Source organism: Castanea sativa, chromosome 5 (assembly GCF_040712315.1).
Source record: "Castanea sativa cultivar Marrone di Chiusa Pesio chromosome 5, ASM4071231v1".
In the NCBI taxonomy this organism is placed as follows: domain Eukaryota; kingdom Viridiplantae; phylum Streptophyta; class Magnoliopsida; order Fagales; family Fagaceae; genus Castanea; species Castanea sativa.
The window spans coordinates 8,111,377-8,138,504 of record NC_134017.1 but is presented as its reverse complement, the minus strand read 5'-3'; the positions used below and the strand labels follow the sequence as shown (position 1 = coordinate 8,138,504).

At 35.5% G+C, this 27,128-nt stretch overlaps 1 protein-coding gene and 1 pseudogene across 5 annotated transcripts; both read left to right on the top strand.

Annotated features, from left to right (window-relative positions):
• The first annotated feature begins 11 nt into the window (after positions 1–11).
• Positions 12–25,679, top strand: LOC142636212 (TMV resistance protein N-like). 5 transcript variants are annotated; one of them, XR_012844278.1, is made up of 7 exons: positions 12–561; positions 856–1,939; positions 2,066–2,341; positions 2,444–3,526; positions 3,611–4,389; positions 5,587–5,665; positions 12,961–13,467. XR_012844278.1 is itself a non-coding variant. In XM_075810344.1 (6 exons), exons 1-5 carry the CDS (start codon positions 50–52, stop codon positions 4,346–4,348), a joined length of 3,693 nt encoding a protein of 1,230 aa, XP_075666459.1. In that variant the 5' UTR covers positions 12–49; the 3' UTR covers positions 4,349–4,389; positions 24,535–25,679. The 5 variants fall into 5 exon arrangements, 2 of the variants coding, with proteins under 2 accessions (XP_075666459.1, XP_075666458.1); XR_012844279.1 differs by lacking the exon at positions 12,961–13,467 and adding an exon at positions 6,629–6,899; XR_012844277.1 differs by lacking the exon at positions 12,961–13,467 and adding an exon at positions 6,361–6,899.
• Positions 18,131–22,520, top strand: LOC142636213 (TMV resistance protein N-like; annotated as a pseudogene).
• Positions 25,680–27,128: the final 1,449 nt, after the last annotated feature.

The following is a 27,128-nucleotide window of genomic DNA, read 5'->3' as shown; positions in this document are numbered from 1 at the left end:
TTTTTTTAATCTTTATTGTAGTTCAATACTTGCCGTCAACATATTTCCAATGTCTTCCATTAGCTCTCAAAAGACCTCCTCTTCGTCATCATTTTCATCTTCAATACCTCAGTGGAAATATGATGTCTTTCTTAGTTTTAGAGGTGAGGACACTCGTACTAGTTTTACGGACCATCTATATGTTGCTTTGAAACAAAGGGGTGTAGTTACCTTTAGGGACGAGGAAAATCTTGAGATAGGAAAATCTATTTCACCGGAGCTCTTGAAAGCAATAAAAGAATCCAGATTTGCAATTGTCATTCTCTCAAGAAACTTTGCGTCATCAACATGGTGCTTGGATGAACTTACAACGATAATTGGATGCCTAAAAGAGAAGACCACGACTATTTTGCCAATTTTTTATGATGTGGACCCATCTGATGTACGAAAACAAGCAGGCACCTTTGCCCAAGCCTTCTCTAAACATGAAGAACGTTTCAAGGACGACATAGAGAAAGTGCAAACATGGAAAGCTGCTTTAGAAGAAGTGGCAAATCTCAAAGGGTGGCACCTACTAGATAGGTAATCCAATTTGACATATTACTTGCTTCTAAATTTTCAAACTTCAAATAAGTACTCTTCTTATCTTAAGCCTTGTTTTGAACTTTGAGTAAAGCAACATAGATGTTCACACTTCAATTTTATTTTGACTTGATCTAATTAATTTACATTTTGTATTTCTTTTAAATTTTTCTTGCACAAAGTTATTAACATTTTCTTGGTTTAGCCAACAGAATGGAACATTGGATGTCTACTTTCTTTTTTGGTACTATTTATGTGTGGTACTGACTGGATATCATTCTCCCTTCATTGCAGGTCCGAGGCACAACTTATCCAAGATATTGTGGGAGAGTTATGGCATAAACTGAATTATGAATTCTTTGAAGATACTAAAGACCTTGTAGGAATAGAATGTCGAGTGAAGGAATTGAAATCATGTTTGGCTATAGGGTCTAATGATGTTCGCATAATAGGGGTTTGGGGGATGGGGGGAATAGGTAAAACAACTCTTGCTAGAGTAGTTTTTCGAATGGTTTCAAGGGAGTTTGGTGGTTGTTGCTTTCTCCATAATGTTAGGGAGGTTTGTGAAAAAGAAGGATTACTTCCATTGCAACAACAACTTATTAGAAAAATATTAAACGAAAGTATACAAGATGTTGATGAGGGAGATTTCGTGATCAAAAATAGATTACGTCATAAAAGAATTCTTCTCGTTCTTGATGATGTAAGCCAATTAGACCAGTTGGAAAAGTTAGTTGGGAAGCATAATTGGTTTGGTTCTGGTAGTAGAGTTATCATTACAACAAGGGACAAGCATTTACTAGATACACATGAAGTAGATGAAATATGCGTAGTTGAAACATTGAGCAATGATGAAGCTCTTCATCTTTTGAGTTTGAAAGCTTTTAAAAAAGACCGCCCCCCTGAAGATTATCTACAGCTATCCAAAGATGCCGTACAATATACTAAAGGCCTTCCTTTAGCTATTGAGATTTTGGGTTCCTCTTTGTTCAATAGAGACAACAATCAATGGAAGAGTACATTGTCTAGGCTTAAAAAATTTCCAGAACGTGCAATTTTCGAAGCACTTAAAATAAGTTATGATGGACTAGACGAAACAGAGAAAAAAATATTCTTGTATATTGCATGTTTCTTTAATCATGAGTACAAAACTAATGTAGTGAGGAAACTAGATTATCTTGACCTTTACCCTGATATTGGATTAGTGGTTCTAGTTGAGAAATCTCTCATAAAAATGAATGATGTTGGAGTGTGGATGCATGATTTAGTACAAGACATGGGCAGGAAAATAGTTCATGAAAAGTGCCCTGAAGAGCCTGGAAAGCGTAGCATTTTGTGGTCATTTGAAGACATTAATAGTGTACTAACAAAAAATACGGTAAGAGGTTATTTAGAAAACTTGAACATATACCCTATAATATTATTAAAAAAAGTTCAACTTAGAGTAGTTTTGGTAATCATACATTTTGCAATTAACTAATCCCTTTTGTTCATGATTATTTAGGGAACAGAAGCAATTCAAGGCATAGTCCTAAAGTTGATTAAATCAAAAGAGGCATATTGGAATCCTGAATCCTTCTCCAAGATGCATCATCTTAAATTGCTCACAATTGATAATGTTCAACTTCTCCATGAACCCAAACATCTTCCTATTGGCTTAAGATTTCTTGAGTGGAGGGGATACCCTTCAAAATCTTTGCCATTAAATTTCCAATCAAATGATCTTGTTGAACTTCACATGTGTTGTAGCTACATTGAACAACTTTGGAAAGGAGCAAAGGTAATTTAAGCATTCTTGTACTTATTTATATTTAAGTTCCATTAAATTGTAGGGATTTGTTGAAGCTAATTGTTCTTTTTTTGTTGTTGTTGCTTTTAATAGTCTTTTGAGAAGTTGAAAATCATCCAAATGAATTGGTCTACAAACCTTAAAGAAACCCTTGATTTGATCAGAGTCCCAAATCTTAAGGAAATGGCTCTTGAAGATTGTTTAAATTTACGTAAGATTCACTCTTCAACTTGGGTTCATAATAGGCTTACTCTTCTCAATCTAAAAGGCTGTGTAAATGTCAAAACTCTTCCAAGCAAGTTCGAAATGGAGTCTCTTGAGGTTCTTATTCTTTCTGGTTGCTCAAAACTAAAAAAGATTCCAGAATTTGGAGAAAACATGCAACGCGTATTAAAGCTTTATTTGGGTGGAACTGCTATTACTAAATTACCCACATCAATCGGGCATTTGACCGGCCTTGTTTTATTAAATTTAAGAGATTGCAAAAGTCTTACGTGTCTACCAAGCAACATTTTTAATTTGAAGTTGCTTAAAGATGTGAATATTTCGGGATGCTCAAAACTTGAGAGACTGCCAGAGAATGTGGGGAACGCTGAAAGTGTAGAGGAGCTGGATGTGAGTGGAACTGCTATAAGAGAGGTGTCTTCTTCCATTGGTCTTCTAAAAAATCTTAAAGTGCTATCTTTCAATGAATGTAAGGGGTTATCATCATTTAACTCTACATCTTGGTATGATCTCCTCCCTTTTTCTTCAAGGCCAAAAATTGCAAATCCCGCGGGGTTGTCCTCTCTATCGGGTTTGTGTTCTTTAACTAAATTGAATCTACAAGGCTGCAATCTCAAGGAAATCCCTAATGATATTGGTTGCTTATTCTCTTTAGAAGAAATAGATTTAAGTGGGAATAGTTTTGTTTGCCTTCCTGATAGCATCAGTCAACTATGTAAGTTGAAATGGATAACTTTGAAGAATTGCACGAGTCTTCGATCATTGCCAAATCTTCCAATAGATATGATACAAATTTCGGGAGAAGGTTGTACCTCACTGGAAACGGTACGAGATCTCCAAAAACCTAATTCTTTTTGTAAGGGAGAGCTTTATCTTTTCAATTGTCGTAAACTGGCTGACAATCAAGATTTCATTGACATTTTTTTGGCAGTAATAAGAAAGCACCATCAGGTCTCTCTCTCTCTCTCTCTCTCTCTCTCTCTCTCTCTCTCTCTTTGTGTGTATTTTATGAACAACTTGCTTTGTTTGTTTTAGGGACTCTCTCGTCACGGTATATATGATTATGAAATGTACAATTGGAGATATGATATGATTATTCCTGGAAGTGTAATACCGAAGTGGTTTATTCATCAAAGTATTGGGGCTGAAGTGAATATAAAAGAACCTTCTTCTCATTTGTGTGATGACTGGATGGGGATTGCTGCTTGCGTTGTATTTTCTTCTCTTAAATTTTTACGATCTTGTCAGTTCATAGCAAATGGAAAAGTAATGTCTTCTGAAGCAGGCTGTGGTTTAATGCCTGAATTATTATCATTAGATGGTTTATTATCATATCATATTTGGCTATTTTATTTGCTTCCTCAGTACTTCGAGGAGGAGGACATAAAATTACTGAACGAATGTGAAGCAAATGAATTGACTCAGATTGGCATTAAAATTGAAACTGATGATTCAAGCACGGGTGTGAAGAAATGTGGGTTCCGAATGGTATACAAGAAAGACATAGAAGAACTCAACCGAACTATGGCTCAAAGTAGCAACACCAGCATCATTCCTTATAAGGACTTGGATGTTCTCCATCATAATTTCGACAATTCAACAGTGGTAGTGGAAGGTGAAAAAGCAAAGCGAATTTGTGTCGATTACGAAGGTGCTAGACCTAATGGAGAAGGAAGCTCTAATGATGCGCCACACTCAAAAAGGATTGAAAGGCTCCATGGTGACTCTGATTGTGAGGAATACTTCGAATGTGGTGAGGAGATCAATGATTAGCAAGAATCTATATGGAATTGGAAATTGGGTTCAAATACTCTGTAAGTCAATGAATCCAAATTAATTACTATTTGTTTTATCTTTTGGTATATATTTGTACTTTTGTTTGATTTGATTTTATATTCTAAATCATATATTGCTTAGCTTCATTATTTGCACTTATTCCAAAAAGGGGCATCATTGAAGATTTATGAACTCCTTGTCTTTAATCTAAATCAACTTTTTTCTCTTGTTTGCCCGTAAGTCATTGTTTTTCTTCTTGACTAAAGTTTTATTGAATTTACCATCGTTTTATTGAATTTTCCATCTTTACAAATTATATATGTGAACTCTTGTATAGATGACAATCACAACGATTAGTCTATATATATATATATATATATATATATATATATATTCCTGCTCTGCTCTGCTCTGTTTTTTTTTTTTTTTTTTAAGTAGGATACTAATGTGATTCGTGGTTCAACTCAGTTGATTCGTGGGTCAACTGAAGAGGATCTATATCTACACAGTAGCAGTTTTGGTAATTTGTTTAAGCTATCATAATTAGGAAGCTTAGCTTTTGTACCTATATGTAAATAGGTGTGTGATAAACAACTAAATAAAAAGCTCTCACCGGAGACAATCTTTTATGCTAAAAGCATTTAATTTTGATTTATCCGTCACCACTGTTAGACATGCCTTGATGAATCAATGATTTATGATAATAGAATATGGAATATTAAGTAGTACTAAATGGCCTCAGCTATGTGCAGCTTTTGTTCTGGAATGTAAGGAAATCATCATTCACATCATTGTCCTATCACCTATGTATTGCTTGTGTAGAAGCATTGATAAGACCTTGATCGAGTTTAAAAGAACATGGTTGCTACAACATGAATTATGTAAAATTCGCGGTTTAAAAGTCTTAATTATGTAAGTTTTTACCATAAAATTTTTGTGCTTTTGCCTCTTAATGTACTTGAAAGTTTTTCCACCTTTCCAAAACTTTCACTCTGAATCAAATTATTGGCTTAAGGTTGTCCATACCCATTTTAGATCATTACCAGACCAGGCAGAGCTGAAACAAACCAAAAGTCTTATCTCCAAATCGTACCTTAATTAGATTATACCCAGCAAAGAGACCTGACTAGAATGTAAATTAAAAGGATAGCAATAGACGGTAGAGAACCTGTCCATACAACAAACTTGATTATATATTACTAAGCTTGTCATCTGAGACATATTCATCTTTACAGTAATCAGACTCGAGAAGGCAGACAACTGTGTTGACAAGGTTGAAAGTTGTAGAAGGTAGCCTACTTAGTGCTTAGATTGGTAAGCCCTCCTGTTTTACTTGCTATCATTGTTGTATTACATCTAGAATTAAAGTTTTCTCATCTTATTCCCATTGGGTTTATTATTTAGAAGGATGTATCATAATTATAGGTGGAAAGATGTTAAGCTTTCATAATCATTGTCATTCAAAACAATTTGCATCTGTTAATAGGAATTTAAAGTTATCTTGACACTTCGACTTGGAAACAGCACCAGGCTGGGGAGTGATACTCTCCTGAGGTGTCTGGTCAAATTTTAGTCACCCCTATCTCAAGGCAAGGAGCTATAGATAAGCTGATATGGCCTCAATGATATAAGGTCAAAATAAGCTGCCATTGAAAGTAGGGGAACTTAGGTTATAGGAGACGTGTTTGTGGGGATTGAAGCTTCCTTTGAAGTTAATAATTTTGTGTGGAACGCATGAGGACTTACTCATCAAATCAAAATAGTGAAACGAAACATAGTGAGTGACAGTGTGTCTTATGCAATGAGGCAGAGGAAAACTTGGATCTTTTATCCTTTAAGTGCTCATGCTATCTTGTTTGGGTTAGATTTGAGCCTTGGAACTGAGTTAATTTCTCCTTGCTCTTTGAAGCAGTGGTTGGCTCAATGGATGGACAATCCAAATTTGTATAGATTGATGTTTAAGGGTGCAAAAGAGTGTGCTTAAGAAGTGATAATGCTTTGTTTTGCAGGTATGCATAAGCCTCTATTGCACATCAGGCAAATCAGAGTGACTGCAGGAAAGTACCAAGGCAAGTGTATCGAGCTCTGGAGGGTTGTGGATGTTGACAATTGAGGGACACTAGCAGAGATGGTGTGGATGGGGTGGTTTTGGCTATGAAGCCAAATCATGTGATGGCAAGCTGTTGCAGTTCTTCCATATGCAACCAAATGGCATGTAACTAGATGCCTGGCTGTGCAAAAAACATTATTTGAGGCTATATAGCTTGATTTTTGCAGACTTATTTCAACAATATCTAGAGTGGAGGATCTCTTTTTGAGAAAGAAAGTCCCTTTCAAATTTTTGTGCTGATTGAAGACCACAAGTGCTTGGAAGTTGGTGAACGCTAGTGGTTATGTATGTTGTGCATAAGAGAGTCATTGTAGATCTTGGGGCCCTGGCTACTCTTGCTTTCTAATCTTACAGACATTTTTGGACTCTACTAATAGCCAACCATTCTGACATTATTGTATCTAAAAACCAAACCAGAAAAATTGTTATCTTTATACCTTTTTTGGACTTATTTAAGCCTTGGGCATACGTCTGTGTGCATTCATTAAAATTTTAAGAAATTACATAAGAGATTTGTTTCTTTGTGTAAATTCCTGTTAAAGCAAATAAGAGCAATTGACTTGACCATTTAAAATTGCTTGAGACTGAAAATAGGATCACAGAGGTTGAAGATGCCTAGAGCTAACGACTACTTTTGTAACGGCTATATTACTATTAAAAAGACAAACGATAGCCTTTTGAATTAATGAGGCACAACGTCGAATTTGGTCTCAGTCTTATTCACGCGTGCCACATCACACTTAAACTAGGCAACGTCATTTTGATGCTTCAGAAACTCCTTCAACTTAAGCTTGAACGCTGGGCTTGCTCTGTTCTTCTTCCTCCTTCAATGTTCTGTTATAGCTCTAATCTAGATATTTATGGGTGATGTACAGCTGTAATATTTCTGTTAGTTAGTTAGGAGTTTGTTAGAGTTTGTTAAGTTGGAATCTTCTAGAACGGTTACCAAATTGTGTAATGTATAAATAGAGAGTGTAGGTGTTGTATTCATTTTATACAAGCTTAATAGAATTCTACTTTTAATCCTTCATTTCTCTCTCTCTCTCTCTCTCTGTTCCAACAATCCACCATTGTTAAAACCTTCAAGCTTGCTTTCCTTCATGGTATTGGAACCTGAATCCATGGCCTCACCTACTCCTACAAGTACTACTCCTTCACCACCACCACCACTGATCACTACTCAAACACCTTCACCATTGTTGCTACTCTCTAATATGTCAAACTTGATGTCAATCAAGCTTGATTACATAAACTATATTCCATGGAAGCACCAGTTAATCACAGTACTAGAAGCTTACTCTCTAGTTGAACACATTGATGGTTCAACTCCACAACCTGGTCAATTTCTTCTGGATGCTCAAGGGCACTTATCCTCAAGTGTGAATCCAGAGTTTCATACCTGGAAAATCAGAGATAAAGCTCTTCTTTCTGTGATTAATTCTACTCTTACTCCACAAGTTTTCTCTCTTGTGGTTGGAATTGCCACTTCAAGAGAAGTTTGGAACACTCTGGAACAGAGGTTTACATTAAACTAAAGGGCAAATATCCTTAATTTGAAGTTAGAACTCCAAAGTCTCAAGAAAGTTCTGATTCAGTTAACACCTTTCTGCAGAAGATTAAGATTGCTCGTGATAAGCTTCTTGCAGTTGGAGTGGTTGTGGATAATAAAGAACTCATTTGTATTATTCTTTTTGGTTTGCCAAAGGATTTTGCTCACTTTTGTTCAGCAATCCGTACCAAAAGTGAACCGATTACCTATGAACAACTTTCAATCATGTTGCAAAGTGAAGAATAGGTCATGGCAGAGAATCTTAACAATGTTTCACATTCTCTGGCTATGTTTGCTTCTGGTAACAAGAATTCCAACAATCATCAACCACATCATCATGGTGGTTTTAATAGAGGAAGAGGAAGGAACAACGGTAATAGAGGTAAGGGTGGAGGAAGATTCAATGGTAGTGGTGAAGGTCCACACTAATTCTACTCACCTCAGCCTCAACAGAATTATAATACGTCTCAGATTGCTTAATTGGGAGCTGCTTAGTTTGGAGGTCAAGCCTTTAAGAATGAAAGGCCTATCTGCCAAATTTGTGGAAAGGCAGGTCACATTACTGTTGACTGCTATCATAGAATGGATTTTGCCTATTAAGGCAAGAATCCACCAACCAAACTAGCTGCAATGGCTTTTGCATCTAATGCAGCTTTAACCAATTGTCAAGATCCTTAATTGGCTAATTCAGGAACCTCAGATCATCTCACTGCTAATTTGAACAATCTATCTGTTCAATCACAATACAAAGGCTCAGGACAAGTCACAGTTGGGAATGGGAAAAACCTTCCTATTAATCATATTGGTAATGCTTCTCTCTCTACCAAATACCATAATTTCTTACTTAAGGATGTGCTGCATGTTTCTAGAATAGCAATGAACCTCATTTCTGTTCATAAATTTTGCTTACACAATAATTGCTCTTGTCATTTTGATGCTAACAAACTTACCATTCAGGATGTTCCTACGGGGAGAATCTTTTACAAGGGATTGAGTGAGAATGGGGTTTACCCAATCTACCCAAAGCTCTTCAACAATCCTTCTTCACAATCTATTTCTTCATCTACACAGTTCAATCACTCCCCTTCACAGCTACACGACTCTACTACTGCATCTTTCCATGTACAAAAATCACATAAGTGGCTGCTATGGCACCACAAACTAGGACATCCTAGTGATAGTGTGCTTAGAAGTGCACTTTCTTCTCTTCCTGCATCTGCTATTTGTAATAAATCTGCTTCTGTTTCAGATAGTCATTGTAAGCATTGTCTTAGTGGTAAAATGCATCAATTACCTTTCAATAAATCTAATTTTGTTGCCTCTAAACCCCTTCAACTTGTGCACAGTGATGTATGGGGACCAGCTCCTATTACTTCTATAAATAACTTCAAATACTATCTTGTCTTTGTTATTGACTTTTCTAAATTCACTTGGTTGTATCTCCTTAAGCATAAATCTGATGTGTTTGATGTTTTCAAGTATTTCAAAGCTTATGTTGAGAATCAACTACAAACCTCTCTTCAAATTTTGAGAACTGATGGAGGGGGTGAGTTTACTTCCACTGCCTTTTACAAATTTTGTTCTAATCAGAGTATCATACATCAAATTTCTTGCCCTCATACTCCCCAACAAAATGGCACAGCTGAGAGGAAACATAGGCACCTTGTAGAGTGTTCTCTCACAATGCTTTCCCATTCATCTTTACCCTTGTCTTATTGGTCTTATGCAGTGTCCACAGCCACACACATTATTAATAGACTTCCCACACCTTTACTCAATCACAAATCACCATGGGAAATGTTGTTCCAATCTAAACCTGATCTACTCTATCTTATATCCTTTAGTTGCACTTGCTTCCCTCTTCTTAGACCCTACAATAAACACAAGCTTCAGCCTCATACCAAACCATGTATATTTCTTGGTTATCCTACCCATTCTAAGGGTTATATCTGTCTTGAACCTAGCACTCATAGGATTTATATTTCTAGGCATGTTCTTTTTAATGAAGCTAAATTTCTCTCCTTTCTCTCTTCCATATTAGCTTCAGACCCTCCTTCTCACACAACTTTATCTTCCAATTCTTGTTTCATCAATCATTGGTTATCATTTCTCTCCCAATTACCTACTTGTACTTCTTTTCCTAATGTTAGTTCTGAGTCCACTCCCTCTACATTTGTCTCAATGTCTACTTTACTGCCATCTTCACCTCTTCCTGATCAATCCATCTTACCTGTGTCTGCAACCTTGCCTGCACCTGCACTTGATCCATCAGCTTTACCTGCCCCTATTTTTGTTCCTATTCCTTCTGTTGATGTGCCTATGCCTTCTGTGACTGCTCCGAATGTTCATCCTATGATCACCAGGTCTAAGGCAGGTATTTTCAAGCTTGAGGCCTTTGGTGCTTCTTCCTTTGAGAAGGCTCAGATTGATTATACTGTTACTGAGCCTCCCACGTATAAGGTTGTTGCTTAGTATCAACAATGGTGTAATGCCATGGATGAAGAGTTTGATGCCCTCACCAGACAAGGCACTTGGGTTTTGGTTCCTCCTTCACCATCTCAAAATGTAGTGGGTTGTAAATGGGTCTTCAAATTGAAACATAACAGTGATGGTAGCATCAACAAGTACAAGGCAAGACTTATGGCTAAGGGGTTTCATCAACAGTATGGTATTGACTTTGATGAAACCTTTAGTCCTGTCATCAAACCTCCCATTGTTAGACTGATCTTATCTCTTCCAATCTAATTCAATTGGCCCCTCAAACAATTAGATGTTTGAAATGCCTTTCTTCATGGTCTTTTGAAGGAGGAGGTCTTTATGCCACAAGGATATGTGGATCCAGCTTTTTCCAATCATGTTTGTAAGTTGCAAAAATCCCTCTATGGTCTCAAACAAGCACCAAAGGCTTGGTTTGAGAGATTTTCTTCCCATCTTCTTCATTTGGGCTTCATAGCTTCTGTTGCTGACTCTTCTCTTTTTATTCTAAGGCATGGGAAGTTCTTGGACTATTTGTTAGTATATGTTGATGACATTATGCTTACTGGCAATAGTCCTTCCTTCTTGCAATCTCTTATTCTTCAATTAAGCTCTGAGTTTGAACTCAAGGGCCTTGGAAATCTCCACTACTTCCTTGGGTTACAAGTTACAAGATCTCATAATGGTCTTTTCCTCAATCAGATCAAATATGCTCATGATCTTCTTCAGAAGCACAATACGCTTTCTGCTAAGCCTGCTAAGACTCCTTATGCCCCCAATCTTAGATTGATTCCTACCACTGGATCCTTGCTTGCCAATCCTCATGAGTATCGAGGCATTGTTGGGTCTCTTCACTATTTGACCTTCACCAGACCACACCTCAATTTTGTTGTGCATCAAGTTTGTCAGTTCATGTCAGCTCCATGTGATGCTCATTTGGTTGCAGCCAAGCGTATTTTGAGGTATGTCAATGGGACTCCTAATTTGGGCATTTTCTTTAGACCTGGTCCTTTATCCCTCTCTGCCTTTTCCGATTTAGATTGGGCCGATGATCCGTTTGATCGTCGCTCAACTACTGGTTTTTTGGGGTATCTTGGCTTCAATCCTATCACTTGGAGTGCTAAGAAACAAGACACTGTTTCTCGCTCTTCCACCGAGTCAGAGTATTGCGCTCTGGCCACCACTGTTGCCGAGCTATGTTGGATTCTCCAAGTGTTGAAAGATCTTGGCATTTTCCTCTCCTTTGGTCCTAAACTCTGGTGTGATAATGTCTCTACCCTCACCATTGCTTCTAATCCAGTCTTCCATGCTCACACCAAGCATGTGGAGGTGGATTACCATTTTGTGCAAGAGAAAGTGCTTTGCAAAGATCTTCAGGTTCATTATATTGCCACTAGTGATCAGCTTGCTGATATATTTACAAAGAGTCTCTCTTCTTCTCGTTTTCTCTATTTGCGCTCCAAAACCATGGTCTCTCTTGACCCCTTGGTTTTGAGGGGGGATGAAAATAGGATTACAGAGGTTGAAGATGCCCAGAGCTAAAGACTACTTTTGTAACGGCTCTATTACTATTAAAAAGACAAATGACAGCGTTTTGAATTAATGAGGCATGACGTCGTATTTGGTCTCAATCTTATTCACGCATGCCACATCATACTTAAACCAGGCAACGTCGTTTTGATGCTTCAGAAACTCCTTCAACTTAAGCTTGAACATTGGGCTTGCTCTGTTCTTCTTCCTCCTTCAGTGTTCTGTTATAGCTCTAATCTAGATATTTATGGGTGATGTACAACTGTAATATTTCTGTTAGTTAGTTAGGAGTTTGTTAGAGTTTGTTAAGTTGAAATCTTCCAAAACAGTTACCAATTGTGTAATGTATAAATAGAGAGTGTAGGTGTTGTATTCATTTTATGCAAGCTTAATAGAATTCTACTTTTAATCCTTCATTTCTCTCTCTCTCTCTGTTCCAACAATTCGCCATTGTTAAAACCTTCAAGCTTGCTTTCCTTCAGAGACTAGCTTTTCTTGCCTTATGAACATCCTGGGTATTCCACTGAGTCTTCGCTGCCCTCCAAATAAAATTGCTTGGGCTTACTCCCCATTGGGTTTGTTCACCACAAGCAGTGCCTATAAGCTCCTTCGTTTCCAATGATGCTATCAGACAAGCAGGAAGCTTGAATGTGGATACTCAAAAACATTTTTGGAAGGGAGTTTGGAGGCTACGGTTCCTAACAAGATTAAACATTTTATTTGGCGAGCTTGTAATGATGCTCTGCCAACTATGAGCAACCTCTTTCGCAGGCAGATTACGTCTTCTGATAAGTGTGAACTTTGCCAACTCTCCCAGAAGATCCGTTGCATGCCATCTGATCTTGCAAGGATGTTGAGAGTACTTGGAGCTCAATCCAATGCTTCCACCAATCGAGCGCCCCCCAACCCCTGAATTTGTGTGACTTACTCTCTCGGTTTTTGCAGGTTTAGGAAGATTACAGAAAGGAGGTGTTTGCTATATCAGCTTGGTTCTTGTGGAATCATAGAAACGCTATCCATTTTGGCCGACCGGTGCAGCCTTCAGCTCATATCATCTCATTGGCGGGTAACTTGCTGCAAGATTTATTGGCTACTCAAGAACTGGACCCGGTGGTGGCTCGCTCCCCCATCCTGCAACAATGGTGCCCTCCAGAGCTAAACCAGCACAAAGTCAACTTTGATGTTGCAATATTCAGAGCTACAAATTCGGCTGGAATTGGAGTAGTTGTTAGAGACTGGAGAGGTGAATTTGTTGGCGTGTTGTCTATCTCTGTGCTATTGTCTCATACTGTTGCTGATATGGAAGCCTTAGCGTGTCGAAAAAAATAAATCATGAAGTTTGAGATCGAGATGCCATTTTTTACAATTTGTATGAAATTGATGCAAATCATGAAGTGTTTCTTTAGAATAAAAAAATAAATAGTGTCGAAGACTCATAAGTCAAATTCTTCGTTATAGAAAAACAATACTAATATAAAGTGTAGTTTTAAACTAGGAATTGTATTTTAGATTAGATTTTTCCTTACAAATTTTTTTACATTTTTTACATATGCTTTTGTATTTTTTTTCATATGTGTCTAACGAATTAGAATTAGTTATTTGTTAACTAGTTTGCTAGTATTGTTTACTTAATTGTAGTTGTACTTCCTCAATTCTTCATTTTTGTTTCCTTTTTTTTTTATTTAAATACTATTATTGAGGCCTCTTTATTAATATTCTGATTCCTAATCAAAATTTCATTCGTTATTTAAATGAATAATTTTTTCTAACCTCATTAAGCTTCTTTAATAAAATACTCACAACAATTTCCATGATTATGTTATGATAGTTTTATATTTATTGTGGCCAAATTCCATCTACCAATAAATAATTAATTTATTAGTAAGTTTTTGACTTTTGTCATTAACATTACTTATAAATTAATAATTAATTTATAAGTAATGTTAGAGAGAAGTATTTGACTTTTGTCATAACTTGATAAAATGGTAATTTTTTTTTAGAAAGATAAAATGGTAAGTTGTGATTAGAGTAACATTGCTTTCACTTTAACCTAATACTAATACCACTTTTATTATACATCAACTACAAGTCACGTAAGTAATTATGAAAAATGTATAACAAAAAAAAAGTAATTATGAAAAAAGTTAAATCTCGTTAGATTTATGTTTAATTTACTAGTATTTACCATGAAATGTGATGGTAAGGCCAAAAGTGATCTTAAAGTCTAAAAAAATGACATTTTAATAGGTGTTAATTAAATTAAGTGGACAGCTACTGAGAGTCTTATAGCTCAAATGCTACCTCTTGGCATTTCTAATAGAGATATTTAGAATTCAAATCCTCCACCCCAATTATCAATACATTAAAAAAAAATTAAGCAGATATATATAACCTCTACCTTAGACTCACTTTTTGAAATTCAAAAGGCACACACAAACGCTTATGGAACAACAATGCTAAGACCACAATAGATTACATAACCTTTGCCACAACACACCACTTAGCACAACAAACTATACAACTTCCAACACAACTCGCCATACGGCAAAAAGTTGAGGCCTTAGCTTTTTTTCTTATGAAATACCTATGGATTTAGGATAGTTATATTGTAACTAGTCGCAGACCCACGCGATGCGTGGGAATATACAACTATTTTATAATGTGGTATAATGTATGATTTATTCTATAAAACATACTGAAGATATTATTTCTAAAATTATTTTTCATCTCTCCATCTCTACAAATATAGCATTCTATTATTTTGAGTTTTTTTTTTTATAATAACAAACTTAGGTGCATTTGATTCATATTTTTCCTTTTTTTTTTTTGAGGTAAAAGATAGAAATATTATTCTTTTTATTTTCAAGTGGTCTATATTATTCAAACTTTTGTATAGTGTGTTATGGTTTTTTTTTTCTACAACTAAAATTTTTAAGTTCCAAAATTAATTATTTGAATTTCTCATTATTTTAAGAAGATTATCATGATAACCAAACCTTATCACATATTTACAATTGATATTACTCAAATAATTTATAGAGACATTCAAATACATAATTATCTCACTTCAAAAATATCTAAAAATTAACTCAAACCATAACTATAAGAGGGATAGAGAGTACATGTGATAAATAACTCAAAAAACACACCACCACAGTGTATCATCCAAAAGTAAAGACAAAAAAAATCATCAGTCTAAAATAGAGTTGCAAGATAGAATTAATAATACAGAGAGAGAGAGAGAGAGAGAGAACAATCACCTTTTTTTGAAGAGAATGTGAGACAAATAACAAAATTATATAAAAGAAGATGAGTAGAAGAATATTCAAAAGAAAATGTATACTTGTAAACACCAAATTATCCAAATCATGCTATATAATAGGATAACATTAAATCATTTCGTAATTTCATAGGATAAAATGTAACAAACAAAGAAAATAAAATTAAAAGGATAAAAAAAAATTAAATATAAGCAAATCATATCAACCTAAAGTAGAGTTAAACATAAAAATTCTTCAATTTAAAGAATTAAACATCCACCAAAAGAAAGAATTTATATATATATATATATATATTTATATCGAGAGAGAGAGAGAGAGAGAGAGAGAGAGAGAGAGTATACACCTTTTTGTGTGAACAATATATGGATTGAATGGAATAGAAAATAACAAATTTTGTATAGTAAAAAAATTGGAGAGAAGAAGAGTCAAAATAAAAGGGAGATGAAGGGATGAAGAAATTGTAAGGTTAAGGTATGAAGTAGTGGGGAGATAAAAAAAGTAAAAGTAAGTAAATGTATAATTGTAAAGTGACAAATTAATAAGGAGAAAAATAATTTAAAACAACAGAAAATATTGAAAATAGGTTGATGATGTGGCGCTGATGTGACTCAACAAAAGCATAGTAACATTAAACTCTGCGCTTCAACTTTTAAATATATATATATATATATAGATAAACGTGGCAAGTTGTAGCAAAACTAGTGTAATTTATTATGGTTTTAGCATTTTTTTTTCCTATGAAATGCTTATAGATTTAGGATAATTATATTGTAATTATATGGTTTAGTGGTTAAACAAAGTTCTTATTTCTGTTTTCTACCATGTAGTTAAGGGTTGAAGGGAGGTGGTATTAGACCATGTATTCGGTGCATGTATCCCCCACTCAATGTGAAAGAGATTGGATGCATGGTATATCTTCTTGTAGGGAGAGATAGAGGTATGATGTCGTCTATGGGCTAACTTTAATTAAATGTTAGAAGGACCTTACGTTACGTGTCCTTTTTATATATAAAATGTTCACTTACAAGGTCATTGGGCCAAACTTCTGCTGCAATTGGGGTCCCAACTGTGTTCGGGATAGTTACGACAAGCCGAGTGAGTAAGGAAATTTATGAGTATGAGGAATGATTTTGTGGATGATTAGGAACTACAGTAACTGGATATTTTCTCAAAGATCCCATGGAAATGCCAAGCCTATAACATGCTGAACCTAAAAGGAAAAATGTAGCTATCAAGTAAATAAAATAAAATAAATTTGGCTATTAGGGTATGTGTTTATTAGTGTTATTTAAACAACAATTTTTGTTAACACAACATATATTTTCATAACACTTTTTCACCTACACGTATTTTTATGTCATTTAAACAACAATAAAATACAAATGGGTCCTAAATCATTTTAAATGTGAACTTAATATTTTATCCTAGGCAGATAGGGGCAAGACCTTCAATTATCTTTAAGCATTTCCAAGTGCCACCAGCTTTTTAAAAGCATAGTTAAACATTAAATAAGATGTACAGAAGTCAAGAAAACTGAGCTTGATAATGGTGGATGACTCACATGGTGTGTCCTATTTCATCATTACACTGGGCAAAGCACTCTCTCTGTTTTTCCTCCTCTTTTCGTTTGCTCTATGGACTATTGAACATAATGGAGAGGAATCTTCCAACTAAAAAAAAAGCCAATAAACTAAAATCAAACAAAGATGAATTATTCGGCCCCACGAGTAAAAGCAATTCCAATGACGAAGCTTCCTAGTTCATACAACTTTCCTAAACTCTCCAACTTTAACAGAATAGAACATTGGATGTCTACAATAGTGTTTCTTTTCAATTATTGTCTCTCTATTCTTTCTCAAACTGAGCACACAGATAGTTTTTGTTAGCACCAAATCGTTCAAGCCTACTAGCATCCTCAAGGTCCTATCTCTTCTCTTATGCAATGTTTTGCGTGAACTCTCTGTTTTATTTCTTTCTTTCATTCTTTTTATATTTATTTATATGTTTCGATTTCTTTTGGATGATGAGAAAGCAGAGGAAAAGGGGAGGAACATACAGATGTTTTTTTTTCCCTGGGTTTTAACCTTTTTGTTTTATAGTATCTGAATTTCTCCTCTTATACCAACAGTGATTGTTAAATTACAAATAAATTTCTGCAATGATTTAATGTTAGTTAAATAGATTTTTTTTCCTGGGTTTTGACTTCTTTTTATTCCTGGGTTTTGCTTTTGTAATAATTTAATGTTAGTTAAATAAATTTCTGCATAAATAATAATCATAATAACGTGAGTTATCCACCTTGTTTAAAAAATAAAAAAACAAATTTTTTTTTACTTCATTGAAAACAGAGGATGTGAATGCCCAACAAGGCTAGGATCACTGACACTAGCTGGTTTTTTTTTTTTTTCTTATTATTATTTTTTTAACATAATTAAATGGTGCGAGCTAATTAGCAAATTGGGTGTAGTTGAAAGATTGTTGTGACCTTGGTTTTATTAATGCCTTTCATCTCTCTTTCACATTCAAATAAAAGAAAAACTAAGGATCATTTCTTTATTAAAAAAGCAATTATATAATAGGAATTGAATTATGTGTTGTTTTTAAGATATTTTTTGAGCTTTACAATCACTATTGCAAATTCATTTCTCAAATCCGTAAGTTTACACTTCTCATACGCATCCATCTCTTTTATTCTATCCTTTCACTCCCTCCTTAAAATAAAAGATCCATATCAAATCATTCTTTTTTTCTTTTAATTTTTCTTTCCAAGTTTAATTAAAAATACCTTCTTCTTTTTTTTTTTTTTTTAATCTTTATTGTAGTTCAATACTTGCTGTCAACATATTTCCAATGTCTTCCATTAGCTCTCAGAAGACCTCCTCTTTGTCATCATTTTCATCTTCAAAACCTCAGTGGAAATATGAAGTCTTTCTTAGTTTTAGAGGTGAGGACACCCGTACTAGTTTTACGAGCCATCTATATGTTGCTTTGAAACAAAGGGGCATAGTTACCTTTAGGGACGAGGAAAATCTTAAGATGGGAGAATCTATTTCACCGGAGCTCTTGAAAGCAATAAAAGAATCGAGATTTGCAATTGTCATTCTCTCAAGAAACTTTGCGTCATCAACATGGTGTTTGGATGAACTTACAAAGATAATTGGATGCCTAAAAGAGAAGACCATGACTATTTGGCCAATTTTTTATGATGTGGACCCATCTGATGTACGAAAACAAACAGGCACCTTTGCCCAAGCCTTTTCTAAACATGAAGAACGTTTCAAGGACGACATAGAGAAAGTGCAAACATGGAAAGCTGCTTTAGAAGAAGTGGCAAATCTCAAAGGGTGGCACCTACAAAATGTTCAAACTTCAAATAAGTACACTTCTTATCTTAAGCCTTGTTTTGAACTTTGAGTAAAGCAACATAGATGTTCACACTTCATTTTTATTTTGACTTGATCTAATTAATTTACAATTTGTATTTCTTTCAAATTTTTCTTGCACAAAGTTATTTACATTTTCTTGGTTTAGCTAACAGAATAGAACATTGGATGTCTACTTTCTTTTTTGATACTATTTATGGGTGGTACTGACTGGATATCATTCTCCCTTCATTGCAGGTCCGAGGCACAACTTATCCAAGATATTGTGGGAAAGTTATGGCATAAACTGAATTATGCATTCTTTGAAGATACTAAAGACCTTGTAGGAATAGAATCTCGAGTGAAGGAATTGGAATCATGTTTGGCTATAGGGTCTAATGATGTTCGCATAATAGGGGTTTGGGGGATGGGGGGAATAGGTAAAACAACTCTTGCTAGAGTTGTTTTTGATAGGGTTTCATGGAAGTTTGATGGTTGTTGCTTTCTCCATAATGTTAGGGAGGTTTGTGAAAAGGAAGGATTACTTCCATTGCAACAACAACTTATTAGAAAAATATTAAACGAAAGTATACAAGATGTTGATGAGGGAGATTTCGTGATTAGGAATAAATTACGTTGTAACAGAATTCTTATTGTTTGTGATGATGTAGATCAATTAGACCAGTTGAAAAAGTTAGTTGGGAAGCATAATTGGTTTGGTTCTGGTAGTAGAATTATCATAACAACAAGGGACAAACATTTACTAGATATACTTGAAGTGGATGAAATATGCGTAGCTGAAGGATTGAGTGATAATGAAGCTCTTCATCTTTTGAGTTTAAAAGCTTTTAAAAATAGCCATCCTCCCAAAGATTATCTAGAGCTATCCAAAGATGTCGTACAATATACCAAAGGCCTTCCTTTAGCTATTGAGATTTTGGGTTCCTCTTTGTTCAATAGAGACATCAATCAATGGAAAAGTACATTAATGAGAATAGAGAGTTTCCTGAACGTGCAATATTCCAAGCACTTAAAATAAGTTATGATGGACTACATGAAACAGAGAAAAAAATATTCCTATATGTTGCCTGTTTCTTTAATCATGAGTACCAAAGTAGTGTAGTGAAAAAATTAGATTATCTTGGCCTATACCCTAATGTTGGATTAGAGGTTCTAGTTGATAAATCGCTCATAAAAATGAATGGTTTTGGGGTTTGGATGCATGATTTAGTACAAGACATGGGCAGGAAAATAGTTCATGAAGAGTGCCCTGAAGAGCCTGGAAAGCGTAGCATTTTGTGGTTATTTGAAGATATTAACAATGTACTAACAAATAATACGGTAAGAGAGGTTATATAAAAACTTGAGCACATACCCTATTATATTATTTATGTTCAAATTATAGTAGCTTTGGTAGTCATACATTTTGCAATTCTCTAATCCCTTTTGTTCATGATTATTAGGGAACAGAAGCAATTCAAGGCATAGTCCTAAAGTTGCCTGAATCAAAAGAGGCATATTGGAATCCTGATTCATTTTCAAAGATGCATCATCTTAAGTTGCTTAGAATTAGTAATGTTCAACTTCTCCACGAACCCAAACATCTTCCTATTAGCTTAAGATTTCTTGAGTGGAGTGGATACCCTTCAAAATCTTTGCCATTAAATTTCCAATCAAATGAGCTTGTTGAACTTTACATGTGTGGTAGCTGCATTGAACAACTTTGGAAAGGAGTAAAGGTAATTTAAGCATCCTTGTACTTATTTATATTTAAGTTCCATTAAATTGTAGGGATTTGTTGAAGCTGATTGTTCTTTTTTTTTTTTTTTGTTCCTTTTAATAGTCTTTTGAGAAGTTGAAAATCATCCAAATGAATGGGTCCACAAACCTTAAAGAAACCCCTAATTTGATCAGAGTCCCAAATCTTAAGGAAATGGTTCTTGAAAATTGTTCAAATTTACGTGAGATTCACCCTTCAACTTTGGTTCATAATAGGCTTACTCTTCTCAATCTAAAAGGCTGTGTAAATGTCAAAACTCTTCCAAGCAAGTTCGAGATGGAGTCTCTTGAGGTTCTTATTCTTTCTGATTGTTCAAAACTAAAAAAGATTCCAAAATTTGGAGAAAACATGCAACATGTATTACAGCTTTATTTGAGTGGATCTGCTATTACTAAATTACCCACATCAATTGGGCATTTGACAGCCCTTGTTTTATTAAATGTAGCAGATTGCAAAAGTCTTACATGTCTGCCAAGCAACATTTTTAATTTGAAGTTGCTTAAAGATGTGAATATTTCGGGATGCTCAAAACTTGAGAGACTGCCTGAGAATGTGGGGAACGCTGAAAGTGTAGAGGAGCTGGATGTGAGTGGAACTGGTATAAGAGAGGTGCCTTCTTCCATTGGTCTCTTAAAAAATCTTAAAGTGCTATCTTTCAATGGATGTAAGGGGTTATCATCATTTAACTCTACATCTTGGTATGATCTCCTCCCTTTTTCTTCAAGGCCAAAAATTGCAGATCCCATGGGGTTGTCCTCTCTATTGAGTTTGTGTTCTTTGACTAAATTGAAACTACGAGACTGCAATCTCAAGGAAATCCCTAATGATATTGGTTGCTTATTCTCTTTAGAAAAAATAGATCTAAGTGAGAATAGTTTTGTTTGCCTTCCTGATAGCATCAGTCAGCTATGTAAGTTGGAAAAGATCCTTTTGAATAATTGCACGAGTTTTCGATTATTGCCAAATTTTCCAGTAGATGTCGTAGAAATTTGGGGAGATGGTTGTACCTCACTGGAAACGGTACTAGATTTCCAAAAACCTAATTCTTTTTGTAAAGGAGAGTTTTATCTTTCAAATTGCAGTAAACTGGCTGACAATCAAGATTTCATTGACATCTTTTTGGCTGTGATAAGAAAGCACCATCAGGTCTTTCTCTCTCTCTCTCTCTCTCTCTCTCTCTCTCTCTGTTATAAACAACTTGCTTTTTATGTTTTAGGGACTTTTTCGTCCCCGTGGATATGACAATCCAGGGTTCAATTGGAGATATGACATGGTTATTCCTGGAAGTGTAATTCCGAAGTGGTTTATCCATCAAAGTATTGGGGCGGAAGTGAAAATAAAAGAACCTTCTTCTCATTTGTGTGATGACTGTATGGGGATTGCTGTTTGCGTTGCATTTTCTTCTCATCTCAATATTAAACTAGCTTGTCATTTCATAGCAAATGGAAAAGTAATGTCTTCTACAGTAGTTCCTGGCAGACATGTTAATTTATTTTCAGATCATATTTGGCTATTTTATTTGCTTCCTCAGTACTTCGGGGAGAAGGAAATAAAATTACTGAACGAATGTGAAGCAAATGAATTGAGTCAAATTGACATTAAAATTGAAATCATTGATTCAAGATCAGAGGTGAAGAAATGCGGGTTCCGAATGGTATACAAGAAAGACATAGAAGAACTCAATCGAACTATAGCTCAGAGTAGCAACACCAGCATCATTCCTTATGAGGACTTGGATATTCTCCATCATAATTTCGACAATTCGGTAGTGGTTGCAGAAGATAACAAAGCAAAGAAAACTTGTGACTATTACAATGGGATTGGACCTAGTGGAGAAGGAAGCTGTAATGATGTGGCACACCCAAACAGGATTGAAAGGCTACATGGTGACTCGGATTGTGAGGAGTACTTCGAATGTGGTGAGGAGATCAGTGATTAGCAGGAATCTAGATGGAATTGGGAATTGGGTTCAAATACCCTATGAGTCAATGAATCCAAATTAATTCATATTTGTTTTATCTTTTGGTATATATTTGTACTTTAGTTTGATTTGATTTTAAATTCTAAATAGTATATTGCTTATCTTCGTTATTTGCACTTATTCCAAAAAGGGGCATCATTGAAGATTGTTGAACTCCTTGTCCTTTTTCTTTATCCACTTTTTTCTCTTGACTGCCCGCAAGTCACTGTTTTTCTTCTTAATTAAAGTTTTGTATAGATCACAATCACAATGATTAGTCTAGCTAGATGTAGCATCTTGCTTTCTTGAAGGTTTTATGTGGTTGTTTACTAACTGTCAGCCAAAGAAAATGCTTTTTTTTGTTTAAAAGAGTCCAAATGATTTATATATATATATATATATATATATATATATATATATATATGTTTTTTTTTTTCTGTTCTGCTCTGAAATTCTTATTTTTTTAAAGTAGGATGTTAATGTGATTCGTGGGTCAACTGAAAAGGATCTATATCATCTACATTCTTCATAATTGATTTGTAGGTCAACTGAAAAGGATCTATATCTACATCAGTAGTGGTTTTGGTAATTTTCTTAAGCTAGCATAATTAGGAAGCTAAGCTTGTACCCATATGTAAACAGGTGTGTGATAAACAACTAAATAAAAAGCTCTCACCGGAGACAATCTTTTATGCTAAAAGCATTTAATTTTGATTTATCTATCACCACAACATGTTTTGAATGACTATATACTGCTCAATTGTTAGACATGCCATGATGAATCAGTGATTTATGATAATAGAATATGGAATAGTAGGTAGTACTAAATGGCCTCAGCTATGTGCAGCTTTTGTTCTGGAATGTAAGGAAATCATCATTCACATCATTGTCCTATCACCTATGTATTGCTTGCGTAGAAGCATTGATGAGACCTTGATCGAGTTTAAAAGAATACGGTTGCTACGACATGAGTTATGTAAAATTCACAGTTTAAAAGTCTTAATTATGTAAGTATTTACCATTAGATTTTTGTGCTTTTGCCTCTTAATGTACTTGAAAGTTTTTCCACCTTTCTAAAACTTTCACTCTGAATCAAATTATTGGCTTAAGGTTTTCTGTACGCATTTCAAATCATTACCAGACCAAGCAGAGCTGAAACAAACCAAAAGACCTATCTCCAAATCGTACCTTAATTAGATTATACCCAGCAAAGAGACTTGACTAGAATTTAAATTAAAAGGACAGCAATAGACTGTAGAGAACCTGACCATACAACAAACTTGATTATATATTACTAAGCATATCATCTGAGACATATTCATCTTTACAGTAGTCAGACTCGAGAAGGCAGACAACTGTGTTGACAAGGTTGAAAGTTGTAGAAGGTAGCCTGCTTAGTGCTTAGATTGGTAAGCCCTCCTGTTTTACTTGCTATGATTGCTGTATTACATCTAGAATTAAAGTTTTCTCATATTATTCCCATTGGGTTTATTATTTAGAAGGATGTATCATAATCATAGTGGAAAGATGTTAAGCTTTCATAATCATTGTCATTCATTTTTTGAAAATCTTATATTTTTTGTCATTCAAAACAATCTGCATCTGTTAATAGGAATTTAGAGTTATCTTGACACTTCGACCTGGAAACAGCACCAGGTTAGGGAGTGATACTCTCCTGAGGTGTCTGGTCAAATTTTAGTCACCCCTATCTCAAGGTAAGGAGCTATTGATAAGCTGATATGGCCCCAATGATATAAGGTCAAAATAAGCTACCATTGAAAGTAGGGGAACTTAGGTTCTAGGAGACATTTTTGTGGGGATTGAAGCTTCCTTTGAAGTTAATAATTTTTGTGTGGAACGCGTGAGGACTTACTCATCAAATCAAAATAGTGAAACGAAACATAGTGAGTGACAGTGTGTCTTATGCAATGAGGCAGAGGAAAACTTGGATCTTTTATCCCTTAAGTGCTCACGCTATCTTGTTTGGAATAGATTTGAGCCTTGGAACTGAGTTAATTTCTCCTTGCTCTTTGAAGCAGCGGTTGGCTCAATGGATGGACAATCCAAATTTGTATAGATTGATGTTTAAGGGTGCAAAAGAGTGTGCTTAAGAAGTGATAATGCTTTGTTTTGCAGGTATGCATAAGCCTCTATCGCACATCAGGCGGATCTAAGTGACTGCAGGAAAGTACCAAGCCAAGTGTATCCAGTTCTGGAGGGTTGTGGATGTTTTTGACAATTGAGAGACACTAGCAGAGATGGTGTGGATGGGGTGGTTTTGGCTATGAAGCCAAATCATGTGATGGCAAGCTGTTGTAGTTCTTCCATATGCAACCAAATGGCATGTAGCTAGATGCCTGGTTGTGTAAAAAGCATTAACTGAGGCTATACAGCTTGATTTTTGCATACTTATTTCAACAATGTCTAGAGTGGAGGACCTCTTTTTGAGAAAGAAAGTCCCATGGCAAATTTTTGTGCTGATTGAAGACCACAAGTGCATGGAAGTTGGTGAACGCTAGTGGTTATGTATGTTGTGCATAAGAGAGTCATTGCAGATCTTGGGGCCCTGGCTACTCTTGCTTTCTAATCTTATAGACATTTTTGGACTGTACTAATAGCCAACCATTCTGACATTATTGTATCTAAAAACCAAACCAGAAAAAATGTTATCTTTTTTCCTTTGTTGGACTTATTTAAGCCTTGGGCATATGTCTGTGTGCATTCATTTATATTTTAAGACATTACATAAGAGATTTGTTTCTTTGAGTAAATTCCTGTTAAAGCAAATAAGAGCAATTGACTTGACCATTTAAAATTGCTTGAGACCAGCTGTTCTTGCCTCATGAAGCTTCTGCCATCCTGGGTATTCCACTGAGTCGTCGCTGCCCTCCAGATAAAATTGCTTGGGCTTACTCCCCATTGGGTTTGTTCACCACAAGCAGCGCCTATAAGCTCCTTGTTTCCGGTGATGCTGTCAGTCAAAGCAGGAAGCTCGAATGTGGATACTCAAAAACATCTTTGGAAGGGAGTTTGGAGGCTACGGGTTCCTAACAAGATTAAACATTTCATTTGGCGAGCTTGTAATGACGCTCTGCTAACTATAAGCAACCTCTTTCCCTGGCACATTACGTCCACTGATAAGTGTGAACTTTGCCAACTCTGCCCAGAAGATCCGTTGCATTCCATCTGGTCTTTCAAGGATGTTGAGAGTACTTAGAGCTTAGTCCAATGCTTCCACCAATCGAGCGCCCCCCAACCCCTGAATTTTTGTGACTTACTCTCTCGGTTTCTGCAGGTTCAGGAAGATTACAGAAGGAGGTGTTTGCTATATCAGCTTGGTTCTTGTGGAATTGGCCGACCAGTGCTCCTTCAGCTCATATCATCTCATTGGCGGGTAACTTGCTGCAAGATTTCTTGGCTACTCAAGAACTGGACCTGGTGGTGGATCGCTCCCCCATCCTGCAACAATGGCGCCCTCTAGAGCTAAACCAGCACAAAGTCAACTTTGATGCTGCAATATTCAGAGCTACAAATTCGGCTGGAATTGGAGTCGTTGTTAGAGACTGGAGAGGTGAATTTGTTGGCGCGTTGTCTATCTCTGTGCTGCTGTCTCATACCGTTGCTGATATGGAAGCCTTAGCATGTCAAAAAGCTGTCGAATTTGCTGCTGAGATTGGTCTGCAGAGAGTAATTTTTGAAGGGGATTCAGCCATGGTTATCAATGCTTTAAATCAAGGTAGTGCTGGATTATCAACCTATGGAGTCGTCATTGAAGACATTCACTGTCAAGCTATGGTTTTTCAGTCCTCTGTTTTCAATCATGCTCGTTGTTCTTGTAACTGTGTTGCCAATGCTTTAGCAAAAAAAGCTAAAGGCAGTCGGGGTACCCAGGTGTGGCTCAACGATCCACCTAAGGATATTGCCTCCTTCTTGTTATTTGATGTTCATTAAGTTCTTGTTCAAATGAATCAAATACCACATTGCACTATCAATTGAGTTGCCTAAATACAAGGCAATTGAAGTTATAAAAAATGGATATGTACAGCATTAGCCTACGAGGAAAACATTATCACCAAAACGGAGTAAAATTCACTTTGCTCATGTTGCCGTGTAAATCCATGAAAAACATGAACTTGATTATGATATAAAATAAATAAATAAAAGATACGTGAATAATAAATAAAAGGTCATGCTAACGAGTGTCTTTTTTTTTTATATACAAGATAAAATTCAATAAAAGCCCAGGCTTCTTGTCTGGTTTCTCAAAAACAAAAAAGACTTGACCACTTAATGGCTCTAGCCGAGTAACTATTGTATACATTTTTTGTTGTGCATCAACAAGATATGCGTCTTTTGAGTCACGTTATATAAATTTCCAATAGAAAAACTTTGCTCAAATGAGTTAGAATGGTAATAATAAGAAGATAAATGAAGTTTAGAATAGCTTCTCTTGTTTCTTAATGGAATGATGAAAATTGCATAATTTTTTCCAATTTAAAAGGATCTAGGGCAAAACCATCTAGTCTTTTCAAGCGTGTAGTAGTAAATTATTGCTATGCTGCATAACATGATCATTTTGGTTTCAGCCAAGGAACGCAAACAGTTGTAGAGAATTCACAACACTTGGTAATGTATTGAGAAATCTCATTAGTTCTTAGAGAATTTAGAAGTCACTAGTGAACTTATCGAAACCCTCATATACCTCATGACATACCTCATGACGCAAATCC